Below are 15,730 nucleotides of genomic sequence, written 5' to 3' on the forward strand. Positions count from 1 at the left end.
AATTCCTCAGGTTTTGGTCACCATCTATTGGCTGGGGAAAACCGTAAACAACAGCAGTCACTTTAACGGACCGCCACTGAATCTGAAAGAATTCGAAGGATTGTTAACCCAGATGAAAAAGGTAATTCAATTTCCTCTCACATACAGGTAGTTCTCGAAGTGGTGGGGTGGCCTAGAGGTGGCGCTCTCGCCTCACAATCAGGAGGCTGTGAGTTCGATCCTAGGTGGAGGCAGATATTTCTCTCTCTTGGGCACAATGAGAATATATCTGCCGAACAAAACTCCGTATTGGCAACAGGAAGGGCATCGGGCCAGTAAGCACCATTCGATTGCCCAGACTCCACCTCTGCAAGGGATTTGGGGTTGTTAAAAGAAGATGATGATCAAACAGGTAGCCCTCAATTTGTGACCACAAATTGACCCAAAAACTTCCCTTGTTGTCTGACTTTGCCCCATTTTACGACCTTTTTTGCCACAAGTGAATCACTGGAGTTGTTCAGCTACTCACACAGCTGTTATATGACTCCCCATTTTGCGACCTTCTGACTTTGCCTGTCAGAAGGTCGCAAAAGGGAACCATAGACCCCCCCCCCCCGGACATTGCAACGGGTCATAAATATGAGTCAGTTGCCAAGGGTCTGAATTTTGATCATGTGACCATGGAGATGCTGCGAAGGTCGTAAGTGTGAAAAACGACCCCAAGGGTTGTAATTTCGAACCGTCACTAAACAAATCATTGTAAATCGAGGGCTACCTTCCTTTTTTAGAGTTTGATGTGTACGGAATAGCCTTTTTAAAAAAGCTTCTTTTAAGCTGCCGTTCTTCACTGACATGTTTAAATCTCCAGAGATTCGTGTCACAAATATGAAAGTTCAGGAGGAAATTTAAAAAAAAAAAAAAAAAAATATCATCACCCCCTTCATCGCTCTTATCTAGACAATCCTTATAGTGAGGTAGACTCGTATTAATTAATTTATGACGAAATAGCACCCTTTTTGGTTACACTGCATTGTTAAGCACGGATTTTTTCCCATTGTGTAGAAATTGGATTTCCTCTCTCTTGGCATTCTGTTACGCACTGCTCTGCCCTTTCAAATTATTAACATGCCAGACTCTCAACCGAGCTGAAATGAATAGCTATTTTCAGGGGACATATTAACAAAGCTTTCAGTTTTCGAACCAAAGCTGTTTTTTCCTACAATTTGGCTCGTTCGTTCATTCAATCACGCATTCACTCTTTAAAAAAAGAAAGAAGAAAAATTCACGGAGATGCTGCGTCTCTTTTGAAAGAGAGAGAGAGAGAGAACGGCAAAACTTTTTTATATATATATATTTCAAGGAATGTTTTATGAATGAAATATAGTCTGGGTAGTTTCCCTGGTTTTCCAGGCCTGTTTGTGGCTGAACTTTCTGCCATAAACCAGCTTTTTTTCTCCCTTTCTTCTTTTGGCTTTGCAAAGATGGCAGCTTGCCAAAGGATTAAATGCGGGCCCGTTAGTATGCAAAAGCTGTAGTCTCGAGGAAAAGATGCCACTTTGGGAAATGTGCAGGGAGAATAGGAATTTTGTTTATTTGGTATGGAGGTCTGGCTGTGTACACAGTGACATGTTGGGCCCCCACAATTAAGCAAAGGAATGATGTTCTCGCCTGAAAAGTTTGATGTTAATTAAAAGTTTTGGGTGTTCATTGAAAGTTTTGGGCTCTGCAAAAAAGTTTTGGGTGTTAATTAAAAGTTTTGGGCTCTCCAGAAAAATTTTGGGTGTTCATTGAACGTTTTGGGCTCTGCAGAAAAGTTTTGGGTGTTAATTAAAAGTTTTGGGCTCTCCAGAAAAGTATTGGGTGTTCATTGAAAGTTTTGGGCTCTCCAGAAAAGTTTTGGGTGTTCGTTGAAAGTTTTGGGCTCTCCAGAAAAGTTTTGGGTGTTAATTAAAAGTTTTGGGCTCTCCAGAAAAGTTTTGGGTGTTAATTAAAAGTTTTGGGCTCTCCAGAAAAGTTTTGGGCTCTCCAGGAAAGTTTTGGGTGTTAATTGAGAGTTTTGGGCTCTCCAGAAAAGTTTTGGTTGTTCATTGAAAGTTTTGGACTCTTCAGAAAAGTTTTGGGTTTTCATTAAAAGTTTTTGGCTCTCCAGAAAAGTTTTGGGGGCTAATTAACATTTTTGGGCTCTCCAGAAAATTTTTGGGCTCTTCAGAAAAGTTTGGACATTCATTAAAAGTTTTGGGCGTTCATTAAAAGTTTTGGGCTCTTCAGAAATATTTTGGGCATTCATTGAAAGTTTTGGGCTTCTAAAAAAGTTTTGGGTGTCCGTTGAAAGTTTTGGGCTCTCCAGAAAAGTTTTGGGTGTTCATTGAAAGTTTTGGGCTCTCCAGAAAAGTTTTGGGTGTTCATTGAAAGTTTTGGGCTCTGCAGAAAAGTTTTGGGTGTTCATTAAAAGTTTTGGGCTCTTCAGAAAAGTTTTGGGTGTTAATTAAAAGTTTTGGGCTCTCCAGAAAAATTTTGGGTGTTCATTGAAAGTTTTGGGCTCTCCAGAAAAGTTTTGGGTGTTAATTAATAGTTTTGGGCTCTCCAGAAAAGTTTTGTGTGTTTGTTGGGCGTTTTGGGCTCTCCAGAAAAGTTTTGGGTGTTCATTAAAAGTTTTGGGCTCTTCTGAAACATTTTGGGCATTCATTGAAAGTTTTGGTCTTCTAGAAAAGTTTTGGGTGTCCATTGAAAGTTTGGGGCTTTCCAAAAAAAAGCTTTGGGTGTCCGTTAAAAGTCTTGGGCTCTCCAGAAAAGTTTTAGGCGTTCATTAAAAGTTTTGGACTCTCCAGAAAAGTTTTGGATGTTCATTAAAGTAAATTTAATCAAATCAAATATCAATCTTTATTCCATCACAGACCAGCAATTGAAAATGTAAGCGTCATAATGAATTAAGATGTCAAGAAAAATCCAATTATCCTGAAACTCCTAAAAAGGGTTAGTTAATTTCAGATTTGACTGTGCAGAGTATAGAAGCATACTTCACTTTGGTCAAAGAAGTAACTTCCGACAGATCGGATGGTAACTCATTGAGATAAAACAAATTGGAACAAGCAGGATATTTAGTAAAGAGTAGGAAGAAGTGACCATCGTGACTTCGATAATTGCCTCGTAAGTGGTTCTGGGAAGGTACGACGTAGCTTCAAACCAGTGGTGAGATTCAAAAATTGTTGGAACCTACTCAGTGGGTGTGGCCTCCTTTGTGGGAGTGGCTTGCCACCCATGTGACTGGATGGGAGTGGCTTGCCGCCCATGTGACCGGATATGAAGATGCCAACGACACTTGTCAGAACCACCTTAAATTACCTCTCACACAGCACTGGCATGCATAAGAATATGATGTAAACCTGTTTTTTAAAAGGCATCTTTGGTTTGCGTTAAAACAACTTCAACACACGCAATGTTCTGATTGCACCACAAACACAGTAGTCATCCTTACCTTTCACAGAGGCACTGAGTTTTATAAACATGAGCATGATAGTGTAGAATAATCATATCCAAGGACCAGTGGTGGGTTTCAAAAAATTTCAGAACCTCTTCTGTAGGTGTGGCCTGCTTTCCGGGTCCACTGGTGGAACCTCTTCTAACCGGTTCGGTAGATTTGACGACGCGGTTCTACCGAATAGGTGCGAACTGGTAGGAACCCACCTTTGCTTCAAACATTAATTAAGTGACTGGTCAATAAACCAAGAGCTATTTGTACACCTAAGAATGCTAACTAAGAAACACTTGTTTACAAATACACATTAATAAACATCTTGGACTCCTAGGGCTGAAAGACGTCTCGGAGTGAGGCAAACATTCAGTCAAAATGATGTATTGCTAAAAGCCTATTCACAGGAATCTTCTCAACTCAACATTAGCACCTTTCTGGAGTTTCAGAAGGATCAACGGAATTAAAGGGAAGGGCTCGGTCTACTTGTGACTACATAGGGATTCTAGGCTGGTCCCTCTTTTAACTCTGCCTCCAGCGTCTGTCACTTCTTTTCCTATATCTTGGAGGTCTTCTAGTCTAACCCTTCTCGTCCAAGGCAGAGAGGACCTTAGTCCCTCCTGTCCAATCTTTTCTTGAAAGCCTCCAAGCGACAGAGCACTCACAATTCCCGAGAGGGAAGCTGCTCCATTCTCACTATCAGGAAAGTGTGTCTTTGTTCTAGAAGCTCCTACCCATCGTCCTCTCTTCTGGGGCCTTGGAAAATAATGTCAATCCCCTCTTCTCAGTGGTGACTCCTCAAGGACTTGAAGATGGTTAACGGTTCCCCTTGCACATATGTACTAGTCGTTCCCGACTCTAGGGGGCGGTGCTCATCTCCATTTCAAAGTCGAATAGCCAGTGCTGTCCGAAGACGTCTCCGTGGTCATGTGGCCGGCATGACTAAATGCTGAAGACGCACAGAACGCTGTTCCCTTCCCACCAAAGGTGGTTCCTATTTTTCTACTTGCATTTTTACGTGCTTTCGAACTGCTAGGTTGGCAGAAGCTGGGACAAGCCAAGGGAGCTCACACCGTCTATTCTATTCCATTCCATTCCAATATTATTCTATTCTATTCTTTTCCAATATTATTCTATTCTATTCTTTTCCCAATATTATTCTATTCCACTCCACTCAACTCTACTCTATTTTCTATTCTATTCTATATTATATTAAATTCTATATTCAGTTCTGTTATATTCTATATTCTATTCTTCTATATCCTATCCTACTCTACTCTATTTTCGTTTCTTTTTTATTTTTAATTCTACATGATATTCTATTCTATATTCTATTCTATTCTATTCTATTCTGTCTAAAGAATTCTACTCTACACTATTTTCTGTTCTGTTCTGTTCTATTCTATTCCAATATTATTCTGTTCTATTCTATTCTATTCTATTATTTTCCAATAGTATTCTATTCTATTCCATTCCATTCCACTCCACTCCATGCCATTTTCTGTTTTATTCTATATTATATTAAATTCCATATTCGATTCTGTTATATTCTAATCTATTCTACTCTATTCTATTTTCTATTCTATTCTATATTTCTATTCTATATTCTATTCTATCTAAAGAATTCTACTCTACTCTATTTTCTATTCTATTCTATATCCTATCCTACGCTATTCTATTTTATATTTTATTTTCTATTCTATATTCTATTCTATCTAAAAAATTCTACTCTACACTATTTTCTGTTCTACTCTACTCTACTCTACTCCACCCCACTCCACTCCACTCCACTCCACTCCACTCCACTCCACTCCACTCCATTCTAGAGCGGTACCACCTCTTCTCGTGTTCTTGAGGGCATCCCATCTTGCTGAAGCTTCTGCTTCTGAATGAAACTTCTCCGAAATGGTATATAAGCTCTGCTGCTTGAGCAAGGGGCTGGATTAGAAGACCTCCAAGGGTCCCTTCCAGCTCTGAATTCTTCGACAAGGTCCTAACCGAAAGAAGGGGCCACTTTTTTTTGCTTAAAAAGTGAGGTTCTCCCCGACCCTTCCTCCTCCTCCTCCTCCTCCTCCTCCTTCTTCTGGAGAGCTCTCCGCGTTTTAGTATGTGCTGCTTGCCCTGGAAAGAATTTATAATCGGGCGCCTGTCAAAGGCGTCCATTGTTCTCCTCGCTCTGAACATGTGTGGTAGCCACAAGTGCTTTCAGATCTCCTGCAGCCAGGAGCTGGCAGCAAGCAAAGAGCAAGGCTGAATTCTTCAGAGGCATCAAGGGAAGAGCTGTCTGCTTTTCTTTTTTTTCTTTTAAAAAACGGCTGGTTGCTTGAGGAAAAAAGACATCCCCTTTTCCAGAACTGCTGTTTCTCTTCGCTGGGGAAGCCTGCGACTTCGTTCATTTCGGAGGAACAACAGCAAGCTGTAAAATTCAGAGGGTTTTGGTTTATTTTGTTGGCGTTGCGGATCCAATAATCATGATTTTGAAGGAATTCCCTTCCCTGACGGTTTGGAGATGCTAACTTAGAAACTCAGGATGGAGAGCTGCCCCCGCGAAGCAGTTGTGGAGAACGGGCTAGCCATGTTTCAGGTTCCGTTCATTTATTTATTTTTAAGCCTCCTCGGTTGTGTTAGGAAATGTGCATTTGGTCAAAAGGAGTTGTGGGTTTCCCCGCTCTGGGATTGATGGGTTTTAAATGTTGGACGATTCCCCAGCTGAATGAGAGTGGGTGGAAGATGAATGCAATGATTATGACTTTAACCAAAGATGCGTTTAAGACGGCTTCACTAAATTCTGTTTTATTTTAAGCTACCCTGCATAAATTTGTGTTTCTGTTCGGCACAAGGAAGGTGCGGGAAGTGAAAATATAGAATGAGACAGAATTATTCTTTATTGGCCAAGTGTGGTTGGACACACAAGGAATTTGTCTTTGGTGCCTATGCTCTCAGCATACTTAAAAAGAAAATATATTCATCAAGAATCATAAGATACCATCCCTATTAAATGAAGCTTGCTCGGACGCTGAAATACACCATGCAAACTAAGCGGAGAGAGAGTGGGAAGGAGAAAGAGAGAGGAAAGGAGGAAGAGAGGGGATAAGAGAGAGGGGAACGGAAGGGAGAGAAAGAGTAGAAGAGAGAGAAGGAGTGGAAAGAGGAGAGAGGAAGGGGAAGTAGAGAAGAGAGGGATGACAGAGGAAAGAAAGGAGGTAGGGAAGGAGGAGAGAGGGAGAGGAGAGAGGGAAGGAGGTGAAATAGAGTATAATATGGTGTATGGAAGGAAAGCAGAAGAGCAGATGACGGTTGTGGTGGATTGATGGTAAGAGGAATCAATATAATATTGGAAAATATGAAATAGCGATTGTTAAGATGTAATGGTATCAGTGGTGGGATTCAGCCGGTTCGCACCACTTCGGGAGAACCGGTTGGTAACTTTCTAAGCAGTTTGGTGAACTGGTTGTTGGAAGAAATCATTAGGGCAGAGAACCGGTTGTTAAATTATTTGAATCCCACCACTGAGAATGGTATACTTGTGGTTATATGTATGAAAATGAAAATTTAAAAAAAAAAAACGTTTTTTTTTTTTAAAAAAGAAGAATCATAAGCCACAACACTTCTTGTTCTGCTTTGCACGGCAGATTTGAATCGAGTTTGGAAAAAGTCTCTTTTAATTGAGACGCGGCGAAGCCCCAAAGATGGGGGTGGCACTATTTTGTCCAAATATTTTAAAAGTAATGTCCAACCAACAACTTCTTGCTCTGGATTATGTTACCGGCTATCATCGGATATCCTTTGAGCTGGGCTCAACGATAGAAACAAACAGGTTATCTTTTTTTTTTAAAAAAAAATGGGAAGTCAAATTACAGTTTTCCCACAGGGTCTGAGCAATGGTGTTTTATTTCCTGGTGGCTTCGGGTTCAACAGGTTGGCGCAGGAGTTTCCGAAAGCTACAACATCTTTCGTAAACCAGAAAAGTGGTTGTAAGGAAGGAAATCGATTTGTTCTGAGCGTCCAAGAAACTTGGGTGAACATTGGAAAGAACTATTGTCGTCCTCGGCTTACAGTAGTTCATTTAGTAACCTTTTGAAGTGACTTACGACCGTTTTTCACGCTTAACGACCGTGGCAGCCCACCCCCGTGGTCACGTGATCAAAAATGCAGACGCTTGGGAACTGACTCATATTTATGACGGTTGCAACGTCCTGGGGTCATGGGATCCTTTTTGGTGATCTTTCAACAAGTAAAGTCAGATTTGATCCACTTAATGACCATTTGCTGGCTTAAACCCCTACAGAGATAGAAACTATGAGAAAGGTTGTAAAATGAGGCAGAACTCACCTAGCAAATGTCTCGCTTAGCAACAGGATTTTGGGGCTCCATTGTGGCCGTAAGATGAAATTATCATTTGAGTTGCATTTTCAGCCCTGCTGCGGGGGTGGGGGGCTCAGACTAGGGGTAGTCCTCGTTTTATGATCCCAAATTCCCATTGCTGAGCGAGACCGTTGTTAAAACAGTTTTCCTCCATTTTGCAACCTTTCCTGCCACGGTTGTTAAGTGAATCCCCTGCAGTTGATAAGTTAGCAATCCGGTTGTTAAGTGAACTTGGCCTCCTCATAGACTGCTTTCAGAAGATCGCGAAAGGGGATCACGTAACCCCGGGACACTGCAATCGTCATAAGTGCGAGTCAGTTGCCGAGCGTCTGAATTTCGATCAATTTTCCAATGGCCATTAAGCGTGAAAAACGGTCGTACGTCACTTCAAAAGGACCGTGGGGATGCTGCATCAGTCATAAATGTGAAAAACAGTCATACATCAATTTTTCCAGGGCCGTTGTAACTTTGAGCGGTCACTAAATGAACACGCTTGCCTGTATTTCTTTTTCCCCCCAGTCTGGAATAGCCTTTTTACTTGTTTTATATTGCCATTCTTCACAAACATTCCCACAAATTGTTCATCTCTTCATTCCACAAATATGGAGGCCAGACCACAGCGGGACGGTGGGGGGAGGGCGGGGGGGCGGCGGAATGGATAGGTGAAAAAATAGATTTGGTCGAGATGGAAATGTCCACTGTTTTAAACAAAGAGAGTTCAATAAAGGAGAATATTTGTACAAGGAAGTCCTTCGAACAGTGCCCACCCTACTTTTGGGGGCACCAGGGACCAGTTCTGTGAAGAACACGCCTCCTCCGCGCACCAGAGGAGGCGTGGTTTCATATGCTGCCTGCATCCCGCGAATGAGGCTTCGCTTGTTTGTACGGGACGGTTTCTGGCATGTCGCGGCCCGGTGGGGTTCCACGGACCGGAGGTTGGGCAACCTTGCCTTAGAGCAGGGGCCCTCTAATCTGGCTCACGGGTCCGGCCTGGAAATAGCAAATTGAGGCCTGCGGTGCCTCTAGGGTGCTGCAGGACTCCGTCCGGGCTGAAAATGTGGTGTGGGGGGGGCGTATGTGTGCCCCCCCCGTGCCCTGTTTTGGCCGACAGGGTGCTACAGGACTCCCTCCAGGCTGAAAATCGGCCACGTGGGCCATGTGAGACCCCCTCTGTGCCATGTTTTCACCGACAGGGTGCTACAGGGCTCTGTCCAAGCCGAAAATGGGGCACAAGGGGGCACAAGAGGGGGCGTGTGAGTCCCTCTGTGCCCCGTTTTAACCAGTAGAGTGCTGCAGGACTCCATCCAGGCTGAAAATGGGGTGCAAGGGGGGGTGCATGAGGTCCCCCTGTGCCCCGTTTTGGCAAACAGGGTGCTGCAGGAGGTGCCCATCCTGTCTCTTCCTCCCTTTCCCCCCCACATCCGATCTGCGAAGGAGAACTACAATGCTGATCCGGCCATCAAAGAAATCTAGTTTTGACACCCCCGCTTTAGAAGACCCGCTTTTCTAACCAGGCTTCTGTTCCTCATCAGGACACGGAAGACGTTGAGAGTCCAAAGCGCAGCATCCGCGACAGCGGCTACGTAGATTGCTGGGACTCGGAGCGCAGCGATTCTCTTTCTCCCCCGCGTCACGGCCGAGATGATTCCTTCGACAGTCTGGATTCCTTCGGGTCCCGGTCCCAGCAGACCCCTTCTCCAGATGTGGTGCTGAGAGGGAGTAGCGATGGTGAGTTGTGCCCTCCCACCTCCGCCCCCCAGGGAACCAGAACTCCCTTTCTGACAGGACATAACATTCGGACCCCGTGGTGCAGAATACTTTTCCACAGACGGTGTCCGCGGGATGTTCTCATGGTCACCCGAATGAGAGTTTGATCCTCAGAAAGATGGGTTACCGCCACAATGGCGTCCAAGCATTTCTGTTGTTGAGACATTTGTGAAGTGAACTTTCCCCCCTTGGTTAAGTGAATCACTGCAGTTGTTAAATGAGCGGCACAGTTGTTCAGGGAAGCTGGCTTCCTCATCGACTTCGTTTATTAGGAGGTTGAATAGCAAGAGCAATAACAATAGCGCTTAGACATTGTTCTGTCCCAGCTCCCCAAACACAACAAATCCTCTAAGGATAATAATAATAGCCCCTTGCAAAAAGTTTCACTCTCAACACAAGTCCGTCTAGCAGGGAGATGAATAGTTGCCTTCCACATCTATTCATCTCCCCCCCCCCCTTTGATCCCCAGAGCTACAGTAGGGCTTTGCTAGCAGCGGTGGCTCTTCCGTCCCAAGGACCGGCCCATAGATTTCCACTGCTCTCCTCTCTTCTGTCTTCTGGGCATCCATTCCCTCTTCCCCCTCGGAGCTCTCTCTGGTTTCCTTGATGCTGACCCTGACTCCCCCTCCCCCTCCTCTGATTTGGCTGCTGGAGGGGCTGGTGCAGAGGTGGGTTCCTACCAGTTCGCACCTATTCGGTAGAACCGGTTCGTCAAATCTACCGAACCGGTTAGAAGGGGTTCCACCAGTGGACCCAGAAAGCAGGCCACACCTACAGAAGAGGTTCCAAAATTTTTTGAAACCCACCACTGCCACACACACACACACACACACACACACAGAGAGAGAGAGAGAGAGAGAGAGAAAGACAGACAGACAGACTGACAGAGAGAGAGAGAAAGAGAAAGAAAGGAAGAAAGAAAGAAAGAAAGAAAGAAAGAAAGAAAGAAAGAAAGAAAGAAAAAAGAAAGAAAAAGAGTGAGAGATGAAAGAAAAAAAGAGAAAAGGGACAGAGAGACAAAAGGAAGGAAAGAGAGAGAGAGAGAGAGAAAGAGAGAAAGAAAGAAAGAAAGAAAGAAAGAAAGAAAGAAAACACATGGCCGGCAAGCCACTCCCACCAGGTCACATGGCTGGCAAACCACTCCCACAAAGGAGGCCACACCCACAGAGTAGGTTCGAAAAAAATTTGTAACCCACCACTGGGCTGGTAGCCAACAGGACACAACACTTATATACCACTTCACGGTGCTTCCCAGTCCTCTCTAAGCGGTGTAAAAGTCGGTCCCATCGGAAGGGGAGGTAATAAAGAAGATATTAGACTGTGCAGAAATGAACAGGTTGACATTGAGAATAAAGGACAAAGAGGAATCAGTGTACTACAGGACATGGGGGACGATTTTACGAGTGGCTTGAAAAAAAAAGATATAAATAGAAAGCGAAAGGAACAAAACATGAAATAAATATCTCAGATGACACATGATTAAATTAGGGGGAAGAGGAAATAAGAAAATATTAAAATGTAAATACACAGGTGGAAAAACGATATGAACTGACAAATGTTAAATAGCAATTATAAGAATGTATGTCTAAGAATAAATTTCAAAGGAAAAAATAAAAAACCTTTTACAAAAAAAAGGCACTCACATGAGCCCAGGATATGGCAGCCCCTCATAAAGACGAACCAGTGGCCAAGGGTTCAAATTTCGATAAGGTGACCAATGGGATGGTGCAACAGTTGTACAGTAAGTGTGAAAAAAATGGCCCCCAGTCACTTTTTTCCCCAGTGCCAGGGTAACTTTGAACAGTCACTCAACGGAACTGTTGTAAAATGCGGCAACGCTGACTTAACGAAGGTCTCAACAGAAATGTTGGGCTCCATTGGGGTCGTAACTTGAGGACCACCCGTAGTTTGAGATAATCTGCTTGCAGGGCTGCTTAAGTACCCACCCACCCACCCCCCACTCCCCGCCGTGAGGTGTGGGACGAACCGTTGCCCCACCAGGTCCCAAATTTATGGGACGGGATTTCCTCCATCTGAACTGTCAGGATACAGGAGGCAAGCATCTATTTAACAAAAAACATGAGATCAAAAGTTAAAGAGAACCAGACTTCTGGCATGTAAACAATCCACCTCGGTGTACGGTGGAAAGAAGTTTGATTTGGTTGGTTTGTTTTGGCAATCTGCATCTGAAAATTGTTAGCAAAAATGCTTTCTAATAGTTACTGCTAACAAAAGTACTAGGGTAACTTTAATAGTCATCTAAAAATTGTTAGCAAAAATGCTTTCTAATAGTTGCTGCTAACAAAAGTACTAGGGTAACTTTAATAGTCATCTAAAAATTGTTAGCAAAAATGCTTTTGTAATTGGCCCTGCTAATAAAGGTACTAGGGTAACTTTAATAGTCATCTAAAAATTGTTAGCAAAAATACTTTGTAATAGTTACTGCTAACAATAGTACTACCGTAACTTTAATGGTCATCTAAAAATTGTTAGTAAAAATGCTTTCTAATAGTTACTGCTAACAATAGTACTACCGTAACTTTAATGGTCATCTAAAAATTGTTAGTAAAAATGCTTTCTAATGGGTCCTGCTAACAAAGGTATTAGGGTAACTTTAATGGTCATCTAAAAATTGTTAGCAAAAATACTCTTTCTTTAGAACATTTTATTTTTATTTTTAAACAAACAAGTACAGAGAAACATAAAACATAAAACCATCTTCCAGTTTCGTACAGTGTGTCAATTGGTAACAAAACTTTTCTACATTCTCACCATAATCTTCACTTACAATTTATATAGAATCTCGTATTATCAATCTGATATATATGTATACAATGATTATTAAACATTTATTTGACTATAACTATCATTACTTCATTTTATGTAAGATATTCTAAATTTTGAGTAAATTTATATTATGGTATTTCATTACATCATCCTAAATCCATCCAGTAGTCTAAAAATGGTTAGCAAAAATGCTTTCTAATAGGTACTGCTAATAAAAGTACTAGGCTAGCTTTAATAGTCATCTAATAATTGCTAGCAAAATCTATATAATATATATAAAATCTGTCATCTATCTATCTATCTATCTATCTATCTATCTATCTATCTATATCTATCTATCTATCTATCTATCTATCTATCTATCTATCTATCTATATATATATATATATATATATATCATCTAGCTGTCTAGCTATCTAGCTATCTAGCTATCATCTATCTATCATTTATCTATCATCTATCTATCATCTATCTATCTATCTATCTATCTATCCCTTTTTTATTCTTTGTTTGTTTGATATTGCTTAGAGAGTAAAGAATTAAACACACCAGATGATTGCTTAAGTATTTATGTCTTCTTAAATAACTTTGGAATTTTTTTCCCCCTTGGGGCTCCTCTGAAATAGTTTTCTCATTCTTAACTTTTGCTGTAAGGATGAAATCTCCTTTCTCCAAATTTCCACCGTGCCCCTTTTAAATAGACTAAGGGTGTTGTGGCATATAACATTTCTTTGCAAGCAAGGCATTGAGAATGCAGAAACAGGCTCCTTTTCTCCGCTCAAAGGCCTCCCCCCCCTCCCCAATTTGCATTCCCAGTGTCCCTTTTCAGCTTAAACTCTGAGTTTCAATTAGCTACCTAGAAACAAATAAAAGCGTGGGGGGGGGGGGAAAGACTGGTCCACTTGGCATGCAACACTCTTGCAGTTGGAAGCAGAATTGTGACGAGAAAAATTTGGCTGAGTTCCCTTGGTCAAGCCTCAAATTATATTAATATATTAACTAAGATTTCATCCTTTTTTCCCACTGTATTGGTGAATCACAAATTCTGCATAAGAATGGGATGGGACCGGATTGGATGGGACGAGACAGAACAGAACAGAACTGCACAGAACAGATATGAAGAATAGGATGGGATGGGATGGAACAGAATGGAACAGAATAGAATAATGAATGGAATTGAATGGAGATATAGAATAGAATGGAATGGAACGGAACAGAAGAGAATAGAATATTAATATGAAGAATAGAATGGGATGGGATGGGATGGGATGGGATGGAACGGAATGGAACAGAATAGAATAGAATAATGAATAGAATTGAATGGAGATATAGAATAGAATGGAATGGAACGGAACAGAAGAGAATAGAATATTAATATGAAGAATAGAATGGGATGGGATGGGATGGAACGGAATGGAACAGAATAGAATAATGAATAGAATTGAATGGAGATATAGAATAGAATGGAATGGAATGGAACAAAAGAGAATAGAACATTGATATGAAGAATAGAATGGGATGGGATGGGATGGAACGGAATGGAACTGAATAGAATAATGAATAGAATTGAATGGAGATATAGAATAGAATGGAATGGAACGGAACAGAAGAGAATAGAATATTGATATGAAGAATAGGATGGGATGGGATGGAACAGAATGGAACAGAATAGAATAATGAATAGAATTGAATGGAGATATAGAATAGAATGGAACGGAACGAAACAGAATGGAACGGAATAGAATAATGAATGGAATTGAATGGAGATATAGAATGGAATGGAATGGAACAGAACAGAAGAGAATAGAATATTGATATGAAGAATAGAATAGAATGGGATGGGATGGAACGGAATGGAACAGAATTAGAATAATGAATGGAATTGAATGGAAATATAGAATAGAATGGAATGGAACGGAACAGAACGGAACGGAATAGAATAATGAATGGAATTGAATGGAGAAATACACTAGAATAGAATAAGGAACAGGAATAGGAATAGGAATACTAATATGGATAGGATAGGATAGAATAGAATAGAATAAGGAGTAGGAATATTCATCCATAAGGTGACCACGCTGGCCGCCTCCTGCACCTCAAAAATAATAAGACCTCCCCGAAAATAAGGCCAAGCACTTATTTCGGGGGTCTTATTTTCGGGGAAACACATTCGTAGGAAAGATGAGAAGGAGAACAGCAAGACAGCCCTACTTCATGTCGCCAGTCTGAAGACTGTACATTTTTGAGACCAGGAAGTGAAGAATGACCCCATTGTGGCCAAATCAATGGACTTATTTTGAGGGTGGCGCACCCATTCGGTTCCATTTGGAACCTTTACGGTGTTGTTTTGTTTTCAAAACAGGGAGAGGAAGCGATTCGGAGTCGGACCTGCCCCACCGAAAGCTGCCGGACATGAAGAAGGATGACATGTCGGCTCGGCGGACCTCCTACAGTGAGCCGAAATCATTTGTGCCTTTTAACCAGTACCTTCCCAATAAAAGTAACCAGACTGCCTATATCCCGGCTCCGCTCAGGAAGAAGAAAGCCGAGCGAGATGATTTCCGGAAGAGTTGGAGCACGACGGCCTCTCCGCGAGGGGGAGGAGGAGAGCGGCCTTTCAGGTAAGGTCTCCTTGACCAAACTTCAGAGGGCCAAGTTGTGTCCTCTGTGGAGAGGTTCCCTCAAGAGAAGAGAATATTTGGTAGTTCAGGGTTGAGCTGTGGGGTCCTTGGTGAAGGCTAGAGAAAACCCTCCTCTCTTGGGGCACTGAGGCTGTAACCAAGCTGGGTAATGAAATGTCTGCGAGAAACCAACCAAGCTCAGAGAGCATCAAGGACCCCCTCCAGTCCTCCCCTTCCTCCTCCCTCTCCTGCTCTCCCTTCCCTTCCTTTTCTCCTCCATTCCACAAAACCCACTCCCTTTTGGCACTGATGAAGTTCCCTAGAAGGGTCATGAAACATCTTCAAAAAACAATGAAACTCCAAGGACCCTTCACTTGTCATCGTCCTCCTGTTTCTCCTCCTCCTCTTCCTCCTCTTCTCCTCCTCTTTTTCCTCCTCTTCTCTTCTACTCCTCCTCCTCCCTTCTAGCACTGATGATGTTCCCTTGTAGGGTTATGAAACATCTGTAAAAAACAATGAAACTCCAAGGACCCTTCAGTTGTCATCCTCCCCCTCTTCCTCCTCCTCTTCTCCTCTTCCTCCTCCTCTTCTCCTCCTCTTTTTCCTCCTCCTCTTCTCCTTCTTCTCCTCCTCCTCCTCCCTTCTAGCACTGATGATGTTCCCTTGTAGGGCTATAAAACATCTGCAAAAAACAATGAAACTCCAAGGACCCTTCAGTTGTCATCGTCCTCCTCTTCCTCCT

At 42.3% G+C, this 15,730-nt stretch overlaps 1 protein-coding gene across 1 annotated transcript in view; it reads left to right on the plus strand.

Annotated features, from left to right (window-relative positions):
• The window catches only part of LIMCH1 (LIM and calponin homology domains 1), a 156,028-nt gene that overhangs the window by 102,886 nt on the left and 37,412 nt on the right, over positions 1 to 15,730 (plus strand). The window contains exons 6-8 of the mRNA XM_032223520.1: positions 11 to 121; positions 9,346 to 9,541; positions 14,730 to 14,988. Coding sequence (XP_032079411.1) covers positions 11 to 121; positions 9,346 to 9,541; positions 14,730 to 14,988 — 566 coding nt within the window. The remainder of the gene's footprint in view (positions 1 to 10; positions 122 to 9,345; positions 9,542 to 14,729; positions 14,989 to 15,730) is intronic.

The sequence above is a fragment of the Thamnophis elegans genome, chromosome 9 (genome assembly GCF_009769535.1).
Source record: "Thamnophis elegans isolate rThaEle1 chromosome 9, rThaEle1.pri, whole genome shotgun sequence".
NCBI lineage: Eukaryota > Metazoa > Chordata > Lepidosauria > Squamata > Colubridae > Thamnophis > Thamnophis elegans.